Source organism: Sodiomyces alcalophilus (genome assembly GCF_042370955.1).
Source record: "Sodiomyces alcalophilus JCM 7366 unplaced genomic scaffold ACRALscaffold_4, whole genome shotgun sequence".
NCBI classification, from domain to species: Eukaryota; Fungi; Ascomycota; class Sordariomycetes; order Glomerellales; family Plectosphaerellaceae; genus Sodiomyces; species Sodiomyces alcalophilus.
The window spans coordinates 4812509-4831258 of NW_027263535.1; the positions used below are offsets into that span (position 1 = coordinate 4812509).

Here is an 18750-nt window from a genome sequence, read left to right on the forward strand (position 1 = left end):
GAATTAATCCCTCCATTTACTTGATGAGACGAGAAGAAAGATATGAGATATCATTAACTACACCATCCGATTCGCCAACTTTCATAATTTCCGGAAAAGAAGGACTGACCACTAATGCTGCGTTAATGCACCTCGTTACACCTCGTCTCGTTGCCCGCATCGCCACTTGAACCACCAGGCCTTCCTCACCTTACCATCTCATATACACTCACTCAACCCCTGATAATTACTGCAAACCATGCTGAACCCCATCAACCTGCCCAAGTGGTGAGTCAAATGGCGCCGCAGTCATGGCATTCCATACTAACACACAGCTAGGCTCGAAGAGAACTCTCACCTTCTCAAACCACCCATCAACAACTACTGCGTCTACAATGAAGACTTTACCGTCATGGTACGACATCACCTCCATCTCCCTCCCAACAATGCTTCCCCGGCACCCCGACCCATCTAACAAACCTCATCCCCCTCGTAGATCGTAGGCGGCCCCAACGCCCGCACAGACTACCACATCAACACCACCCCCGAATGGTTCTACCAGTACAAAGGCGCCATGCTGCTCAAGGTAGTCGACCCCTCGGACGGCGCCTTCAAGGACGTGGTCATCCGCGAGGGCGACATGTTCCTCCTCCCGCCCAACACCCCGCACAACCCCGTCCGCTTCGCCGACACCGTGGGCATCGTGCTGGAGCAGCGCCGGCCCGAGGGCAGCCTCGACCGCATGCGCTGGTACTGCGAGGCGCCCGGCTGCGGCGCCGTCGTCCACGAGGCCTCGTTCCACTGCACGGACCTCGGCACCCAGATCAAGGCTGCTGTCGAGGATTTCAAGGCGAGTGACGAGAAGAGAAAGTGTCCCCGGTGCGGTACCTTGGCTGAGGCGACGCCACGGCCGGGGAGTATTCGTGATCCTAACCTGGAGTGATTGTTCTATTTTCGTGTTCTTTTGACTTTTGGGTATGTGGATAGCGGGTGTTGCGCAGCTGTGCTTTCTAGGAGGGTCGAGAAAAAGAAAAGATGGGAGATGAGAGAAAGGGAGATACCTAGGTCAAGCAAGTTGTACATCTTCAATTGGGTATATATATTGCTGTACCGAGAGTGAACCGCCTCTTGCCCCTTAAAGGTACATTGAGCCACCGAATGATATGTATAACGAATACCTTTGACCTTTGGCAACCTTTCCGAAACGCAACGGTCCAGAACGGTGACGACGGGAGACGACAATAGAGACATCCAAGTCAAAGCCACGTCTCAAGTCTCGCTGAAAACGTAAGAGCTGGGCGACTCCTCCACGACCACGTCGATCCTGCCCTCGGGAAGCTCCTTGCCCCCGACACGGATGCCGGCGCTAATGGTATCCCCCGGAACCGCCGGTCCCACGCCGGCCGGCGTGCCCGTGAGGACGATATCGCCCGCCTCGAGCGTCATGACGCGCGAGATGTCGCTGAACAGGCGGGGGATCTGGAAGATCATCAGGCTGGTGGAGGCGTCTTGCTTGGTCTCGCCGTTGACTTTGAGGAAGACTTCGACGTCGTGGGGGTTGGCGATGGCGTTCTTCCGGATAAACTCGCTCATGGGCAGGAACGTGTCGAAGCCCTTGGCGATGTCCCAGGGGAGGCCCTTCTTCTTGGCCTCGCTCTGGACGTTGCGCGCTGTCATGTCGATGGCCATGGCGTAGCCTGGGGAGGGGGGAAGACACAAGGGATTAACTGTCAGTTGTGGTTCACTTGCCGGTGTAGCATATCAATAAGGACAAAGGAATGTCTCGGGACGAGAATGGGTACACACCTTGAATGGCATCAAAGGCACCCTTCTCATCGTTGGGGTCGAGGTTGCGGACCTGCTTGCCGATAATGGCCGCCAGCTCAATCTCGAAATGCATATCAACCCCCTTGGGTCTCCACACCGGCCCAGCGCCGGGGAGGAGGATAGACGAAGGGGGCTTCAGGAAGAAAAAGGGCTGCTTAGGCTGTGCGCTGTTCAGCTCCTTAATGTGATCGCTGTCTTTCCGAGTCAGCCGGTGTGGTGTACACTGGTTCCGTGGGAAGGGTGAGCCTCACGCATAGTTGCGGCCGACGCAGACCACCTTGCTGGCCTGTTTCAGTGAAGGCGCCGTGGCCATTGACCTCCTGAAAAATAGAGACATGGTTTCGGATGAAAGGTAGACGAAATTCGTGGGCTAGTCGGCGGCGGTGGTTGTGTTTATGTCAAGGGCGGCTGATGTTCCGAGTCGGAAGTAAGCCGATGAGTTGGAAGTTGGAAACCAGCTCGCTGACATCGGAAGCCCGCCCGCCCGAGGAAGCCGACTGTACAGCGTAACTTGTACAGAGTACCTAGTTTGCCTGATAAGGCTGATAAGGCGCGTGTGTTGCGCGTGTGTCCCAATTTAAACAGATACTTTGTACTTTGTACTTCGACTGGTTTGCGCAGCCGAACGGAAACAGCCAATTCATCCGCTCTCTAGGTAGGTATTCATGTTCTCGAGAATGACAAGAGATGGAAATTCTAGAACACAACTGGCCGGAAAATTGGCCAGTTTGAAAAGCCGTTCGCGGCTGATTTGGACATCCCACGTCCCAACACGACCTCCAGCCCAAAACGGTAGGTCATCGTATCCCTTTGGAGGTCAGGTCACGTACAAGGTAACACCATCTCGTCACCCCACACTCTTCCTTTTCAGACAGATATCCACAGTACCTACATAGCGTGTCAGTTAAGTACAGAATGACCAAGTTCAGTCTACGTCAGTATGGAGGGTACAAACAAAATGATGATAATAAGTACCGAATACTTCGGGAGCTCGTGGTCCCGGACTTTTTTTGTGCGGGGTTACGGGGCGGGTGGCGCTACTGTAAGGCCCTTCGAGATTCACCGCCATACATCATTAAATTACGTTTCTACATTTCGAGCAAAACATTTGTCCACCTTGTCCATTCCCACACGTGCAGTAAACTTTAGAGCTCCCGCCTCGTTGGAAAACAAAAACATTAGTTTTCTCATGTTTTTGTTGCGCCACCTTGGGAAAGCACCTCGCAGAACACAACAACACATCACAATAACTCGAGCCCTAAGGTCCTCACTCTCTCCTCATACAACGTCAACCTGGCCAAGCAGTTTCTAGTATCCAGGAAAGCTCAGAGAATATCTATCAGCACCCATGGAGACTCTGCAACTGGCGCAAATGCTCGCCGACCTCAGCAGTCTTAACGCGACCGTAAGCCCACTTTCCGTTCCCTACCCTGGTGCTTAGACACGGAAGAAAAAGAGAATTTACTGCCATTTTGAGCCACCTGCTAAATCTCTTCACCTAGGAACCTGATGCGTCCGCAGCCCTCATGACCGCAAACAAAACCATCGAAAAGACCGAGCGGCAACAACACCACGAACCCTCCACAGCCGCAAGGCATCTCCCCGACGACCCCTCGCGCACCAGCCCTCTCTCCCAGGGCCACTCGCGCCACCACTCCCGCAACGGCACGGGCCACAACACGCCGACGGCCCGCTTCGACAAGTTCGGCCGCCGCATCCTCACCAGCCCGCCGCTGACACGGACCAACTCGGCGCCAGAGTCCGGCCCCGGCACGCCCCGGCGCGAGTCGGACGGCGAAGAACCCGGCTCCAGCACCGACGTCGACCGCGCGTCGACCCTCATGGCGCTCTACGACATTCGCACCAAGCTGAAGCAGCAGGACAACAGGAGCCTGATGAAGGCGCGCGAGAAGATTGCCGAGTTGGCGGCGCGCCAGCAGCAGCAGGCGCAGGCGCAGGCGCTGGGGAAGAGGGACGGTGAGAAGGGTCAGGGGTCGCGGTACACGTATCCCAAGTGAACGGACTCGGCAGGAAGTATGATGGGCGGGCTAATTCTAATACTTGCACGACGAACGAGGCAGGGTCTATATTGGCTGGTTGATGGACTATGGTATCAAGGCGCTTCTGGAGTTTGGGAGTTTGGCTTGAGAACAACAAAAAAAGAGCAACCGGCGTTTCGGCTTACGGTGGGACAGAGCCCGGTCTGATCACGAGGACATGACACGACTGGTCTTTTCGGATGGAGTAGTGTCCGTGGCGATGGGCTAGGCTTGGCTTGGGTGCTGGGGGTCGGAGCAAGAGTTGATGGCATTGTTCGGCGCACTTGGGCTCGTACTCATATGGAACATATGGTTGTTGGGCGGGCGCTCGGGAAATGGTCCTCAGGGTAGTCTTTTGTCGGCTTTCCAAGCCGTTTCGTCTCCCTTCCATCCAGCCAGACCTTAGCTAAAGCAATGAGAGTAAACTCATCCATCAAGGATCGGCTTTCTTCTCGCGCATCTGGCTTGGACGTGAAGTTCCCGCCGTGAGCTGCGCATCCATTTGCGACGCCTTGTTGGTAACTTCGACGCAAGGACAGTAAGTATATGATGTGTTAGAATGATGCGTTGTGATGTAGGAAATGATCAGCTTTGCTAGTGATGGACTCGTTCGGAGTCACTTGTCGCAACGATAGTCAACAGACCATCGGGACGACTCAACGTCAGCCCTGTCTTCCCGCTCTGCGCGTGCATGTCGTGTAGACCTCGTCCTAGAGAATATGTGAACACTGCACGTGCATACCTGCGTTGTATATGCGATAGGGTACGTCTGTGCTAACTTGGGTACCGGTGAGCTGGTGCAGATCTTTCTTGAGGGCTACGTGCATAGGGCGAACGTCACAAGGGATGATGGAGGGTATGGATGGGAGAATTGTTACGAGGCAAATTAATACCGGTACTCCTACAGAAACGTCACAGCTATGGTGTACACTAGTATTGTGTTCGTCATCTGCAGGAATGTGGAGACGCCTCCACCCTGAAGCATGAGGAACCAAATCCGCGGATGCTGCTGGGTTGATTACTGCGATGCGAGCAGACGACGATATCGAACGTATCGAGGGTTGACTTTTCCATCTACGTACGGAGTAGCAAATATATTGAGTCTCCTTCAACGACCGCATCACCTCGGTCAGGGGACACGGAGAACAACACGAAGCCAGCAAGGCGGCCAGTTGAATCACCTGACATCCAAGACGGCAAACAGGCAATTGAACTCGTACCCATGGCATCGACAGTCGTAAGCCTCGGTGAGAGCGGATTAGTTCTTCGGTGGAAGTGTACTGAGTACTTCGTATGTAGGTAGGTGTACGAATACGTGCACTCGTACGGTACGCGTACGGAGATAGGGTCTGAAAGCCACCGGGGGAAGTACGATCCGCGACGCTCCGAGGCGAATGCGTGGGGCTTGTGGCTGAGCTTCGGACCACTACACGTGTACGTGTACTCAGGATGGACTGGGCGAGTGCTGTCAAGAGGCCGCCAATAGGCCATGCGCTATGAGACGAATCGACGCCAATGTGTTTGCTCAAGAGATACGAAATACTTCGTACGTACGTGAAAAAAGTACGAAATACTCAGTAGAAAGACGAGACGTCCAAAGTCGAGCACCCTTAACACGGTTGTGACGTAACGACCCAGTACATCGGTATGTGACGAAAGTACTCATCACGGCTGGTGTCGACGTCGACTGGGAATCGGAAAACCTGAGAGAGACGGCTTTCCATCTTGAATGCCAGTTACAACCTGAGGATCTGGCTTGATTTATGAGTTGATAGCATGCTTTGTAAAGTCTCGGGTCTTACTGTGTCCTTGACTATCCCCCTTGACGTGGACTTGACCCAACTTATAAGCCGGAGATAGTGTACATAGGTACCTACGGAGAGTGGCTGTGAAAAAGTCCCCACCGCAGCCCACATGGTACAGGTACGACTTGGCGACGTCGTTTACTTGGAACGATCTCTTGGCGGCTGTCTGAGCATCAAGCCTTGGGAGGAATGAAAGCTTGGAGAAATACAAAAGAATTTATGGTCCACGTCACGCCCCCGTTTCTAAGATTATTCCCCAACTTTTCTCTTTCTTCTCCCCTTCCTCCCCTCCACTCTTCCTTTTCGCCTTGGTGTCTGACTCGGACCAATTCATCAGACCTACCTCCCACTAGTAGACGTCTGAGAGCTTGGCGGGTGCATATACCCACGAATAGACAAGGCCGCTACCGACATTGTCTTTACCGGAGCAACTCTATTCCCGTTCCTCGACGACACGTACGAATATTCGTACGAAGCCACTCTTCTGACCTCGACCAACCTACGCACCCCTTCACCCTCACCTCCGCAGCAACAATACCTCGTCGCATAGTCGCCTATTATCACCTACGCCCTTCGCCTCATCAACCGCAAACTTCGTTGTCAGCTTTTTAACCGATTGTTTTTTTCTTTGGTATCCCAACTATGGCCGACTTTTTCTCCGCGGACGAGCTCGACAAGAGGTATGTCGCAATACCACTCCTCTATCCATCTGTCCATGCGCCTCCACGAATCGCACCCTAACACAATGCCGAACCAGACAATATGCCTGCCCTTCTGGGTATTATTATAGCAACGGCTACTGTCGTCGCAGCAGCTGGTACGGGTGGGGGCGCTGGGTCCTAACCGGCGTCCTCATTTTCGTCTTTGTCCTTCTCCTCTGCTGTCTAGGGTACGTTTGTTCTGCTCCTTCTCTTCTCCCATGTTTTTGGCCCCCCCTCCCAACCCCACACCCCGCTGACGATGGTCTTTTGTTAAAATTAAAGATGCTGCAGCTCCCGTCGCCGCAAGAAGAGGGGCAGGCAACCCATGTACGGCACCGGCTGGATGGCGAACAACCCTTGGGGCGGCAACCAGCAGCAGACCCAGCAGCCGCAGTACGGGCAGGGCTACGCCCAGCAGCAGGGCGGCTACAACTACGGCCAACAGCAGCCGCAGTACGGCTACGGCCAGCCCGGTTACAACGCGCCTCCGGCCTACGGCCAGCAGCATCCTCAACATACCGGGCAGACGTTCTCCCCCAGCGAAGGGTACTATGGCGGCCACGAGGGGATTCAGCTCCAGCAGCCTCCTCAGACGTATTCGCGTGGTGTCGACGAGAACTTTTCGCCGCCGCCGGGACCTCCTCCCAACAAGACGTAGATGATGCGAAAATCAAAAGGACTTGTGCGCAGGATGGTTTTCCTGAGTTGGGGGGTTAATGCGTTGCTTTATACAATACCATGTCTCACGACTGAATTTGCACATGTGCGCGATCCTGTCTGTCCGTGTTTTTGTTTGACATCAAATGAGCGCGTGGTCTCCTGTAGACATAGAGGGCGTTCGGATTGGGATGCGCTCTAACCGTACCGTAGGGGGCCGAGGGGGACGTATTACTCTTTTTCTGCACTACGATTATCCTACCAAAGAATAGACTGGTAAGCTATAATATAAAATCAGCCACGCACGAATAATACTTTATACCAGCAAGAGGCGTTTCGTATGAATGGGGCCCCAAGTGGTAGGATATGATGATGTGTTTGAGCGGCACATGGTGAAATAGCGATCAGCACAGTAGAGGATGTACCCTCTAAAGGGCCTGCTGTCGTTGTCGTAAGTACTCGGCATGTCTTGCGCGTGGGCTTTTCTCATCTTTTACTCTATGCCCTTGTTTTCTTTCTTTTTCTCAGTTTCTCGTCCCTTTCTTTTCTTATTCTTTCCCACCCAGTGTTGCCAAGGACGGAACCCATTTGGCCTCCGTCTTCGGAAACGCTCCCACGACGATGCGACCGTCTTTCCTCGGTTTAGCCGATGAGATTAATGGCAGGAAAAGACCAGGAAGGCCAAGAAGAGGAACTTTAGACTGGAGCCAAGCCGGATTCTGCATGTCCGTGGGGAGGAGGATCCAGGTTAGGGGTTCAAATGTCCCTCTAGGCAAATTAAGGTCGATATTCAGACTTGGCGCTTCACAAGGGGTCCTGGAGATAATGACAGTACTGTACATACATACAGTCGTACATAGAAATACCTCTGGTGAACTTCCTCTCATGACTTGATAACCCAGGGGTCTCGACACCCAACCACAGGAGAATTGCAGTACTCTGTAGGTACTTCGTACTTCGTACTTCGCAATACAACGTACAGTACATAGATACATGCGAATACAAGGGTCGAAGGGTGACTGCCGTTTGGAGGCACTGGGCCAATGAGGGCAACGAGCACCTCCGTTAGCGGTTTCGTCCTGCTCCGTTCCGTCGTCCCGTTCGTTGGTCTTACCTTCCTGTTCCTGATCGTCGCTTGAACTTCATCCTCGACCTTTTTTCCCTTCCTTTCTTTTTTTTCTTCCTTTTTTTTTTTTCTTCTCTTCCGTCTTTTCTTTTCTCTCACCCCGTCGGTGCCTCACCCTCAACGCTCAGAACCCGAATCCTTCTCGGGGAGAGGGAAAAAGGAGAGAATCCCACCTCATTCCCACCCTCTGTCCATTCCTTTCTTTCTTCTCTTCTCCTGGGCCGCCCACTCGGATCGACCACACGTAGTCGTTAGCTGATGGTCGAATTCTCTTCGCTTTTGACCATTCCTTCGTTCGCTAGCCTCCCTCGGTCTCGCTGTAGTCGATCATTCTTCGACCACTTGTTACCGCGCGTTCGCACCCCCAAGAGAAAATCGAACCGTCTTTCGAATCCGAAACAATCTCCCGAGTCGGGCCCCCAGTTCCTGAAGGATTCTCGAATTCGACTCCCACTCCACCTGTATCAGCTTTTGCTGCGCCTTCAAACCCCGCAAATTCTGAATCGCCGCCGATTGACTCTCGCTTCGACGCCAATTCTTTCGCTACATTCAAGTCAACGGCATAATTGCTACATCTCGCGCCTTTGACCCGTCCGATCCCTTACCACCCAAGGCACTGTATTGGCTAGCACCAGGGTCCCCGACCAGCGTGACGCACGACCTGCTTGTGGGACCTATCTCTTGTCGACGAGATCACAGAAGTGCCCAAGGAATGGAGACATAGCCTCGCAACTGTTCTCATCCTCCTGTTTCGTTTCAGTGCAAGATGCCGTCCGTTGATGTTGCCATGGCGAGGAGCCTGCGGGGAGGAGTGTGGGGGTCTATCGTCTCAGGCATAAGTGCAGACCTCCAGGCGCGCCAGATAACCGAAACCATAAACGACGTCAGCACGGCCTTCTCGAGCTGGGACAACTGCATGGCAGTGTCATGGTGCAAGTAAGTATCGCCAAACGGAGACCAAGGGAACGAGGAATCATACGGACCGTCGGCGACATGGGGGACATTTCTTTGCTAACCCGCGCAACCAGATGGCCTGTTATTGCAGTGATTATCGTGGGCGGTTTGATCCTCATCTCCGTGGTCATTTGCATCGCTCGCTGCATGTGCTGCGGCCTCTCGTGTTGTTGCAAGTTCTTCTCCTGTCTCAAGTGTTGCGGCAACTGCTGCGGCGCCTTCGACCCTCCTGGCGGTAAACGCCACAAGTACCTCGACGAGCCCTATTCCGCCCCGAACCAGGGCTATAAGCCACAACCGCCCATGTTCACGGCGCCCGTGTTCGCACCGTCTGCCGCTCCCGCGGCCGCTCCGCCCCAATACGCCGAGTTTGACGTGAGCAAGAAGGGCGACGCAGACGCCCTTCCTGCCATGCCGACATGGGAAGGTGCTGGTTCCAAAAAGGTCTCTCTGGAGGAGGAAGCCGTGGAGCTCGAGACGATGAATAAGCCCCAAGCGGGCCAGAGCGCCACCAACACCCAACAGAACCTCCCCGGGACTGCTGGTCCCGCAAGCCCCATGTCGCCTGGAGACGGCAGGTCGCCCTACGGTTACGGCCCTGCACATGGACAAGTTCCCGGACATCCCCACGACGGCTCGAACGGATACATGGCTGGACCTGGGAGATCCCCGGACCCCTACGCAGACCCGTATGGACAGAATGGTCAGGGCTATGGCCAGCCAGGCTACGACTATGGTCACAACGACCCGTACGGGCAACAACCTTCGTCCGCATACGGTCCCGGGCCAACGTATGGGGCCGCTGCCCCTGGCGCTGCCATGTCCCAAGGCCGCGGGACGCCACATCAAGATGGCAACGGTGGTTTTGGTGCGCCAAGTGGCCAGGCTTATCACGGACACGAACCATCGAGGTCTCCCCCGCCCAACCATAACGCCGCCTACGACCAGCCCTACGGGCAGGATGGCTATGGACAAGACGCCTACAGGCAGCCGGCATACGGACAGGATGGTTATGGACAGGACGGCTATGGTGCTGGAGTAGCCCGCGGACCCACGCCACATAGGTCGCCTCCTCTCAACAGCCCTGGATCCGGGCCCAATGGCTACGCCCACCCCACTCGGAGCACTCCCAGCCCGGCCCCTCAGGGATACCGCCGCTCGCCCGGGCCTCAGGCTGACTTTGGCTATGATAATCCGAATGACGCCTACGGGCGTCAGGACACGTACGGAGGCGATGCCTACGGTCAGGCCTCCTACCCCCAGGACGGCCAACGGCAGCACTCGGCCGACGCCGGTCGGCAGCTGGCTGGCCCGACGTCCCCCGGGCTGCAGAACAACGGCGGCTTCGACTTTAGCTCGGGCTACAGCCGCCCGCAACCGCAGTACGAATACGACGACCACGGCCAGGTGTCCCAGCAGCGTCCGCCGCCCAGCAGCGGCTCGGAGACAGGATATCCCGGGCACAAGACGTACCAGACTCCGCAGCGAGGATGGAGCGGTGTGTGAAAAAAATAAAAAATAGGAGAGGATGGGGCTGAGGGCCCACCATGATGACTTGTCGAAGTCTTTGTTTGAATGAAACCCCCTGAACCACGGCTTTGAGAGCGGCGTTTCTTCGTCCTTTGTTTTTCTTCGCCGTCCGTCCGTCTTGGCTATTTTGGCCCGTGGCGCCAGGCCGTCGTATATACCAGCGATCTGTACGTCTATTCGGAAGCGCTTTTTATTCCCCTTTTACCATTTTTGAGATTTATATCACGATTTTCTTTTCATCTTTGAATCTGCTTGATCTATGTTGTGGGATCTTTTCGAATCACCTCGGGCTGGGCTCTACGCATTGGATGGATGCCGGGATTGTATTTACGTATCCTGACTTTCCATGTCAATGAATGACCATCTGGACATCGATTTTTGGTTAGAACGCATATGATGGTCTTGCTTTTTGTAAAGGTCCGCGAGGTTCACGCTTCATATGGAGATAGATGGAGTTGCAAATACATCTTGAGCTTCGCTTCTGCACTCCTTCTCATGTACCATGCGCTACGTTGTACAAAAGGCGAGGAAACCAAGACTTGGCTAGACGAAAAGAGGAAAAAGAAAACCCGTCCCAATCCCAGGTGGCCGATACTTTACTCTATGGCAGTGGAGAGTCTCAGAACACAACGAACGCCCGTGGCCCCCGACACATCTTTTGGTGATATAATACTTGCATGACCTTGAGCACATGAAGAACAGGACCAGCTTGAACGAGATGACGAGAAAACAAAAATGGCAAGGCAAGGCAAACAGAATGTTCATGGTCCATCAAAAGCAAGTCAAATCAGCGCCGCGCTTCGCTTCACTCTCGGCTAGGGCTCGGGACCCAGGGACGTCCTGGACCCGCGGCGGTGGTTGGAGGTATTCGAACTTCCCACGATGGTGGGCGCATCGCCGTCCAAGTCGGGATCGTACTCCCCGTCGCCCTCGGGTCGGTTCTTGTGGTACCGGTGTGCCATTTTCCACCCCGTCTCCTCGTCCTCGGAACGGCGACGACGGGAAGCCCGGTCGTCGCGGCGGGGGTCCTCGTCATGGTCGCTCTCGGTATCGAACAGGACGGCGTCTTCGTCGCCGTACGAGCCGGAGCTGGGGCGGGGGGCGGCTTCGTCGGCGGCGGGGTTCAGGTCCGGGTCCTCGTCGGGGAGGCGCTCGTGGTGGTGGTGGGCGTGGGGGGACTTTTCCTTGATGTAGTGGTCGATGATGTAGTACTGGAGGGCGTTCATGATGAGGGGGAAGAGCATCATGACGAAGAAGATTTGGAGCTGCTCGTTGCCGTCGGTCCAGCGGAGGGCCCAGTCGCCGACGTGGGAGAGCCAGGGGAAGACGAGGAACATGATGAGCACGACGAGCTTCATGCCGAAGAGGCCCATGAAGTAGATGAGGGACTGCTTGAGCCACCACCAGGCGTTGGGCGGGGTGCCGTAGTAGCCCGACTGGATCGATTCGCGCGGTTTGCCGACGGGGGTGTGGGCGGCGAGCATGGTCAGCAGCCTGAGGAGGCCGATGAGGATGGGGATGCCGATGGTGGTCTGGGTTGTTAGCTGGGTGCGGAGTGAAGGAGATAAGGGGGGTGAAAGTAGGCAATAAAGGAGAGGGGAAGGCAGCGAAGAATAAGAACGTACATCGATGGCGAGGTTGAGAAAGTACCAGGAGCACGGATTAGGCTTGTAATCATCGCCGCCGCCGCCTTCCTGGCCCGTCAACCACCTCCTCGCCAGCGCGGTGGCCGCAGCAGCAGCCGTAGCAGTAGCCGTAGCCGCCGGCGCAGCCACGGCGACGGGTTCCACCTGGACGGAGAAGCGGCCCGAGGTCAACATGGACATGAAGACGTTGGCAATGTGGACGAGGACGGAGCCAAACACCTGCTTGGACACGTCGAAGAACCAAATCTTGAGGGGCCGCTGCGGGCGTTCCCTCCACCTCTTGTATACCAGCGACAGGAGGGCCAGGCCGCCCAAGCCGGCCTGGACGAGGAGGGCGAAGGGGCCGAGGAGTTCGCAGTCGCCGCCGCTCGGGGGTTTCATGCTCGCGGGGGCTGCGGAGGCGGTTGCGGAGGGTAATGATGTCGAGGTTGCCGTCGCAGTGGCCATGGCGGTTGCCGCGGCGGCGGCGAGGGATGCGACGCCGACCATGTCGACAGGTGGGTTTGCGAGGTGTGCCGGGAGGCGCAATCGGACGTTTCTTTCGAGAGACCCGTGGGAGGAGGGGAGGGTGGTCGTAGGGACTGGACTGGACTGGCAATCGGTCGTTTTGGTGGCGTGTTGACTAGTGTCGCGAGGGCGGGAGGAAGAAAGGTTGGACGGAAGCGGGAGGAGTCGAAGGCGAAGAATGAGGACGTGGGGTGGGTAAGGGAAGAGAAGAGGGTCGACGGATGCGTTTAACTGCTTCCCCAGACGAGGAGGAAGATCACCGTTTTGGTGGATACATCCGGAAGAGGTGTTGGTGTTTGTTTGGTAAGCGAGAAATTGAATATAACTAGGGAATCCCTTGGAAGAAAAGAAGGAAATAAAGATATAAAAAAGGAGGCTGAAGAAGAGAAGAAAGAGGTGAAGAAAGGAGCCGAGCCTTCGCGGATGGATGTGAGGTTGATGAGGACAGAGGGACGAACCAAAGGCTGTGCGTGATCGGGGGACGTCGATCGGTTGGCTGGGCCATTGGGGGGTTTCTTTGGGAGGTCTTGTAGTGGGGAGGGGGTCTACGCCACTGGGCTTCTAGGCTTTGATGATGCTTTCACTCTGTTACAGGGGTCGTTTGGGAAAAGCCACGGCTCACCTGAATCCCTTAGTCATACTTTGTACCTTTGTACCCACGTATGTACAATGTACATCTTGCATACGGAGCACTCGGGCCGACCTGAAAGCGGCGTGGTATTGATTACGTTACCGAGGGTATGTCAACTCGCTAAGAAATCGCCAGCTTCTCCAGTGAGAGCCTCGCCATCTCTACAATCCTCAAACATGGCCTCTCGCTCTTTTTGTCCCGGTCGTGCCGCGGCGTCATCGGGTAGTGCGACTGGCTGCACGCCGGGTGTCGACCAGCCGCGACGAGGGCATCAACATTGTCGTGGCGGCAGTTTGACCGATCTTCCATGGCCGTGACAACGTCCCGGAGCCCCGGGTGGGTGTGGCTGACGACGCTCCCATCGGCCCCGGTCCTCCCGTCCACCCGGAAGCCGTACAGGTCGACCTTGAGCACGGCCCGGACGGTGTGGCGCCACTGGTCCGGCTCCATGACGCGGTTGTCGTACATCTCGACGGTGCTGCGGGGGCTGACCTTGTCCATGTCGCCCAGACGGCCCCAGAGGCCGCCGTAGTCGGTGAAGCGAAAGACCATCTTCTCCCCCTTCTCGTTTGCCTGGGATGTAGCCTCGTCCACAAGCTCCAGGATCTTGATGTACGCGTTGACCGTGGTCGGGATGAGGGCCCCGAGCATCATCATGTTCTGGAAGGACTGGATGGGCAGCGGAATCGTCGCGTCGTCGGTGAAGGGCTTGCTGCAGGCCGGGCAGGCCACCACGTCATGGGCCGCTCTGGCCGCCGCCCGCGCCACGGCCATTGCCAGCCCGACGTCCTCCGGTAGCCGAGATAGGGAGTCGAGGGAGAGGTAGATTTGTGATAGGCAGGCGCACGACGTCTGGGGGAGAGCCTTGTGGTTGTGCACGGGCACGGTGTCGGAACGGGGTGTCTGGAGCGAGGTTTCCGAGGGTGGCGTCTCCGAAGTGGACCACGATTCTCCGGGGAAGTCGCCGTGGCCGTAACCTTGGATGGTGGATAGGGGATCTAGTGGTACGGCGGACGTGTCGCCTGCGTCGTCCATTCCTACGGATAGTGGTGCTGTTGCCGATGACGATGTCGTTTGCAATGCTTCCGAAGACAGGATTCCGGCGAAATCGTCATTGATATCTTGGAACGACACTTGCTTATCAGCGGGATGGGCCTCGAAATTGATGCCGTTTAGAATGTTGCCACCGCCGGGCTGAAACTCGAACCCGTCGGCGGGAAACGACGACTCGCCGAACATCATATCAGGGTCGGTTGAGAAATCAAGGGGGAGCGTAGACGGTTTGATTCTTTCGTTGCCAGGTGAATGCGTATCGAGGAATAATGACGACGACAGCACGTCTGGGCTGCCATTGCCGTTGCCTCTGCCGTTGTACCAGGAGAAGTCGGTCTCCCGCTCCAATATGGTGCTGCCGGGTTCTGTCGACGGGTCTGTAGACGGAACCGGAACCTGAAACTTGGTTGTCGTCGACTCTTCACTCGCACCATGTGTGGTATCCACGGAGGCAGTTGTTTGGTCCTCGCTCTTTTCGCAAAGACGGCGCTTTCGCGGCCTGCCCATGGGTTTCTGCGGAGAATAGACGCATTTCAGCCCTTCCCGACGACACCGAGAGCAGCCGTCAGGCTCCTTGGAGCAAGCCAGTTTCCGAGTCCCTGTAGCAGGTTAGTTCATTATTGTTCTCACACTGATCCAATATTGGATAGAGTGAGCCGGGGAGGAGGGAGGACAGGGCTGACATACGACATTCGTCACAAGCTCGACGTTTCACCGGCCCGTCGTCGGATTTAGTCTTGGGCGGCTGACTGAAAGTCATGATTAGAAGCCGGGACAGACACTAAGAGACAGTCCAGATAAGCCAGGGCTCGCATGGGCTGGTTTTCTAAGACCGTGAGTTGAAGGTACGGATTTGAGGCTTCGACGGTGAGTGTATCCAGGTAGACTGAATAGGAATCTGAATAAGGAAGGATGGACAGTGTTGTATGGAATTTCCAGCAATAATATAATGAATCGTACGCAATCCAACGTCCTGTAGGGTATCGTCGACGTTAGATAGGGTATGGTAAATAACGTCTCCTGCTCCCAGATCAAATCCAGTCAATGAATGGGTGGTGGGATGACGACCGAAGGCTGCGAGGCTAGCGCTATTCTCGCCTTACCTACTCGACGTTGATGTGAGTGTAACACTCCACAAATAGATTGGATATACGAGTGAGAGCACCTTGGTGAGAATGAAAGAGGAATATTAGGGTGAGATTAAGGAAGATGCATGGAGAATTACGAAAGCACGCATACAACGAGGGCAAGCACCTGGATGGCCAGGCATCCAGGGACGAAGAGGTCTGAGAAGTACTGGTACCTACGTTGGACAAGGCGGACATGACGGTCAACGGTGAAAACGGGCATTCTGTTGTACCTTGCCTTGCCTTCCTAATGTTGTTTGGGACACTCTGTACTCCTTCGTATTCAGCTCAGCTCAGTACGGTGCAATTACGGAGTACAATAGCTAATACTTACTGTGTACAAAGTACAAAATCCGAATGATTGGCGAATCCCCACAGACCTCTCATTGGCTATCGCGAAACCCCGCAATAGACCCGGTGAAGAAGGCGGTCAAGACAATCCAGTTCCATACGCGGCAGAATAGAAAAAAAAAAACCAAACCAAATTAACCAGAGAAAACATCCAGCATAGAGAAGCAGGTGCCTTAATTCGCGGGATCTGGCAACTTTTTCTCCCCGAATATTGACAACTCTCTCCTCTTGTCATCTCTCGCGTTCCAATGGCGCCACCACAAAACTCCAAAAAGCGGAAAGGACCGCTGACCGAGGCCGATGCTGCGTCGGACGACGAACTCGCCAATGCGACCTTGGAGGGCATCCTGTCGGGAAGCGAGGATGAAGACGACGAGTACGACCCGGATTTCGAGTCTTCAGGGTCCGAGAACAGCGGCGCCGATTTGCACGATGACAGCGAGGACGAGGACGAGGATGAGGACGATGAGGAGGACGACGCCTTCCTAAGCGACGAGATTCCTTCCGACGACGAGGGACGGGGAGGCAAGCTGGTCAAAGAAAAGGGCGATGAGGACGAAGACGACGGGCCAAACTACAGAGTCGTCCGCAGCGCCAATGGCGGCATTCGCTACGAGTACGACGAGCTCGACCCCGTCTATGATTCCGACGACAGCGACGCCCAGGAACCCGAAAACACCATTGGCAACATCCCCCTCTCCTTCTACGACTCGTACCCCCACATCGGCTACAACATTGACGGCAAGAAGATTATGCGCCCGGCCACCGGCGAGGCCCTGGATGCCCTCCTCGACACCATTGAGATTCCCAAGGGCTGGACCGGCCTCACCGATCCCGCCACCGGCAAGCCCCTCAACCTCACCCAGGACCAGCTCGAGCTGCTGCGTCGTGTGCAGATGAATGAGATTCCCGAAGAGGGCTACGACCCATATCCTGTGAGCATTCTTTTCTTGTCGTTCATTTGACGATGCTAACGATACCAGGAAATGGTCGAATACTTCACCTCCATCGAGGAAAAGATGCCCCTAAGCGCCGCCCCCGAGCCCAAGCGTCGCTTCATCCCGTCCAAGAACGAGGCGAAACGCATCGCCAAGCTCGTCCGCGCCATCAAAGAAGGCCGCATCCTGCCCTACAAGCCCCCCGAGGAGCGCGAGCAGGAGGAAGCCGACAAGGAGGAGACCTACTACGACATCTGGGCCAACGAGGAGGCCAAGCCGCCGCACGTCATGAACATCCCCGCGCCCAAGCTCCCGCCCCCCGGCTACGACCTCAGCTACAACCCACCCCCCGAGTACCTCCCCACCAAGGCCGAGAGGGAAGCATGGGAGAAGCAGGACCCGGAAGAGAGGGAGAAGGAGTACCTCCCCGCCGGCTACGACTCGCTACGAAAAGTCCCCGCCTACGGCTCCCTCGTCAAGGAGCGCTTCGAGCGCTGCCTCGACCTCTACCTGGCCCCGCGCATCCGGAAGAACAGGCTCAACATCGACCCTTCGTCCCTGCTCCCCAAGCTGCCGCGCCCGGAAGAACTGAGGCCGTTCCCGACCTCCTGCCAGACCGTCTTCCGCGGCCACGACGGCCGCGTGCGGTCCCTGGCCATCAGCCCGGACGGGGAATGGCTCGCCAGCGGCGGCGACGACTGCACCGTCCGGCTCTGGCACCTCCGCACCGGCCGCCAGGAATGGATGGCCAAGCTCAGCCTCGACGAGCCCGTCAACGCCGTCCGATGGCGTCCCACCAAGGACACCTTCATCCTCGCCGCCGCCGCCGGCGAAGACATCTTCCTCATGGTCCCGCCCCGCGGCGCCGACGGCATCGACAAGAACAGCCGCGACGTCCTGGACGCCGGTTTCGGGTACGCCGCCACCAACAACGCCACGGGGACGCAACAGCCGTCCGACGCCATCACCAAAAAGGTGCCCCCGGCCAAGTGGACCCGGCCGGGCGCCAAGCTGGAAGACCTCGGCGTGCTGCTCAAGGTGACCGTCCGCGCCACCGTCAAGGTGATCAGCTGGCAGCGGCGCGGCGACTACCTCTGCACCGTGTCGCCGACGGGCCAGCGCAGCTCCGTGGCCATCCACGCGCTCTCGAAGCACCTGACGCAGATCCCCTTCAAGAAGTTCCAGGGCCTGGTGCAGACGGCCCAGTGGCACCCGTCGCGCCCGCTGCTGTTCGTGGCCACCCAGCGCAAGATCCGCTGCTACGACCTGCAAAAGGTCGAGCTCGTCAAGATTCTGCAGCCGGGCGCCCGCTGGATCTCGTCGTTTGACGTGCACGCCGGCGGCGACAACATCATCGTCGGCTCCTACGACCGCCGCCTGCTGTGGCACGACCTCGACCTCTCCACCCGCCCGTACAAGACGATGCGCTTCCACCCGGAGGCCATCCGCGCCGTCCGCTTCCACCGCGGCGGCCTGCCCCTGTTCGCCGACGCGAGCGACGACGGCACCCTGCAGATCTTCCATGGCAAGGTGGTCAGCGACCTCATGGAGAACCCGACCATTGTGCCCGTCAAGCAGCTCAGGGGCCACAAGGTTGTCAACAAGCTGGGTGTCATGGACGTGGACTGGCATCCTCAGGAGCCGTGGTGCGCCAGTGCCGGTGCGGACGGCACATGTATTTTGTGGACATAGAAGAAAATGTGATCAGGCTACGCTGCAGCATGTAGTGTGTCGTCTGTTTCAGCGCGGCGTTGGGAATAAATGACCTTCAATTTCTATATCTAGTTTTGTAGAGAGAAGAACGAAAAGTAAAGTACACTCATATTCCCAGGAGCTGTCCGTCGCTCTCTTGTGAACAAGCCAGTATCAAGATACCCTG

The 18750-nt window shown here is 56.4% G+C and overlaps 10 protein-coding genes across 10 annotated transcripts; 5 read left to right on the forward strand and 5 right to left on the reverse strand.

Moving 5' to 3' along the window:
* Nucleotides 1-238: 238 nt before the first annotated feature.
* Nucleotides 239-922, forward strand: ACRALDRAFT_2027852 (uncharacterized protein; the record flags this gene model as incomplete). Its single annotated transcript, XM_071020494.1, has 3 exons — nucleotides 239-267; nucleotides 319-394; nucleotides 476-922. The coding sequence occupies 3 exons, from the start codon at nucleotides 239-241 to the stop codon at nucleotides 920-922; spliced, it is 552 nt and encodes a 183-aa protein (XP_070875311.1).
* A 326-nt stretch (nucleotides 923-1248) lies between these two features.
* Nucleotides 1249-2143, reverse strand: ACRALDRAFT_2106145 (uncharacterized protein; the record flags this gene model as incomplete). Its single annotated transcript, XM_071023287.1, has 3 exons — nucleotides 1249-1676; nucleotides 1786-1997; nucleotides 2058-2143. 3 exons carry the CDS (start codon nucleotides 2141-2143, stop codon nucleotides 1249-1251), a joined length of 726 nt encoding a protein of 241 aa, XP_070875312.1.
* Nucleotides 2144-2932: 789 nt separating this feature from the next.
* ACRALDRAFT_1081792 (uncharacterized protein) lies at nucleotides 2933-4330 on the forward strand. Its single transcript, XM_071019213.1, has 2 exons — nucleotides 2933-3211; nucleotides 3309-4330. The coding sequence occupies exons 1-2, from the start codon at nucleotides 3155-3157 to the stop codon at nucleotides 3822-3824; spliced, it is 573 nt and encodes a 190-aa protein (XP_070875313.1). The 5' UTR covers nucleotides 2933-3154; the 3' UTR covers nucleotides 3825-4330.
* ACRALDRAFT_210531 (uncharacterized protein) lies at nucleotides 3988-4236 on the reverse strand (the record flags this gene model as incomplete). Its single annotated transcript, XM_071023239.1, has 2 exons — nucleotides 3988-4009; nucleotides 4034-4236. The coding sequence occupies 2 exons, from the start codon at nucleotides 4234-4236 to the stop codon at nucleotides 3988-3990; spliced, it is 225 nt and encodes a 74-aa protein (XP_070875314.1).
* A 1577-nt stretch (nucleotides 4331-5907) lies between the features above and the next one.
* On the forward strand, nucleotides 5908-7346 carry ACRALDRAFT_1063722 (uncharacterized protein). Its single transcript, XM_071016846.1, has 3 exons — nucleotides 5908-6330; nucleotides 6408-6539; nucleotides 6634-7346. The coding sequence occupies exons 1-3, from the start codon at nucleotides 6293-6295 to the stop codon at nucleotides 7007-7009; spliced, it is 546 nt and encodes a 181-aa protein (XP_070875315.1). The 5' UTR covers nucleotides 5908-6292; the 3' UTR covers nucleotides 7010-7346.
* Nucleotides 7347-8900: 1554 nt separating this feature from the next.
* On the forward strand, nucleotides 8901-10594 carry ACRALDRAFT_2027856 (uncharacterized protein; the record flags this gene model as incomplete). The annotated part of the gene is made up of 2 exons (XM_071020495.1): nucleotides 8901-9070; nucleotides 9163-10594. The coding sequence occupies 2 exons, from the start codon at nucleotides 8901-8903 to the stop codon at nucleotides 10592-10594; spliced, it is 1602 nt and encodes a 533-aa protein (XP_070875316.1).
* Nucleotides 10595-10854: 260 nt separating this feature from the next.
* Nucleotides 10855-11383, reverse strand: ACRALDRAFT_210527 (uncharacterized protein; the record flags this gene model as incomplete). The annotated part of the gene is made up of 5 exons (XM_071023234.1): nucleotides 10855-10875; nucleotides 10903-10954; nucleotides 11051-11125; nucleotides 11219-11236; nucleotides 11301-11383. The coding sequence occupies 5 exons, from the start codon at nucleotides 11381-11383 to the stop codon at nucleotides 10855-10857; spliced, it is 249 nt and encodes an 82-aa protein (XP_070875317.1).
* A 50-nt stretch (nucleotides 11384-11433) lies between these two features.
* Nucleotides 11434-12753, reverse strand: ACRALDRAFT_2104165 (uncharacterized protein; the record flags this gene model as incomplete). The annotated part of the gene is made up of 3 exons (XM_071023174.1): nucleotides 11434-12150; nucleotides 12244-12312; nucleotides 12394-12753. 3 exons carry the CDS (start codon nucleotides 12751-12753, stop codon nucleotides 11434-11436), a joined length of 1146 nt encoding a protein of 381 aa, XP_070875318.1.
* Nucleotides 12754-13437: 684 nt separating this feature from the next.
* ACRALDRAFT_2053554 (uncharacterized protein) lies at nucleotides 13438-15610 on the reverse strand. The gene is made up of 2 exons (XM_071021677.1): nucleotides 15143-15610; nucleotides 13438-15054 (listed from the first exon to the last, which is right to left on the reverse strand). Exons 1-2 carry the CDS (start codon nucleotides 15213-15215, stop codon nucleotides 13523-13525), a joined length of 1605 nt encoding a protein of 534 aa, XP_070875319.1. The 5' UTR covers nucleotides 15216-15610; the 3' UTR covers nucleotides 13438-13522.
* A 487-nt stretch (nucleotides 15611-16097) lies between these two features.
* On the forward strand, nucleotides 16098-18563 carry ACRALDRAFT_1076444 (uncharacterized protein; the record flags this gene model as incomplete). Its single annotated transcript, XM_071018512.1, has 2 exons — nucleotides 16098-16868; nucleotides 16917-18563. The coding sequence occupies exons 1-2, from the start codon at nucleotides 16182-16184 to the stop codon at nucleotides 18561-18563; spliced, it is 2334 nt and encodes a 777-aa protein (XP_070875320.1). The 5' UTR covers nucleotides 16098-16181.
* Between the last annotated feature and the right edge of the window lie 187 nt (nucleotides 18564-18750).

Excerpts from the sequence above, each read along its gene's own strand:
- ACRALDRAFT_1081792 (XM_071019213.1), top strand. The coding sequence starts at position 3,155 with ATGGAGACTCTGCAACTGGCGCAAATGCTCGCCGACCTCAGCAGTCTT. Across the intron at positions 3,212-3,308 it reads TCAGCAGTCTTAACGCGACC|GAACCTGATGCGTCCGCAGC; the intron begins GTAAGCCCACTT and ends CTCTTCACCTAG.
- ACRALDRAFT_1063722 (XM_071016846.1), top strand. The coding sequence starts at position 6,293 with ATGGCCGACTTTTTCTCCGCGGACGAGCTCGACAAGAG. Across the intron at positions 6,331-6,407 it reads GCGGACGAGCTCGACAAGAG|ACAATATGCCTGCCCTTCTG; the intron begins GTATGTCGCAAT and ends ATGCCGAACCAG. Across the intron at positions 6,540-6,633 it reads CTTCTCCTCTGCTGTCTAGG|ATGCTGCAGCTCCCGTCGCC; the intron begins GTACGTTTGTTC and ends TTAAAATTAAAG.
- ACRALDRAFT_2053554 (XM_071021677.1), bottom strand. The coding sequence starts at position 15,215 with ATGACTTTCAGTCAGCCGCCCAAGACTAAATCCGACGACGGGCCGGTG. Across the intron at positions 15,055-15,142 it reads TCGAGCTTGTGACGAATGTC|GGACTCGGAAACTGGCTTGC; the intron begins GTATGTCAGCCC and ends AACCTGCTACAG.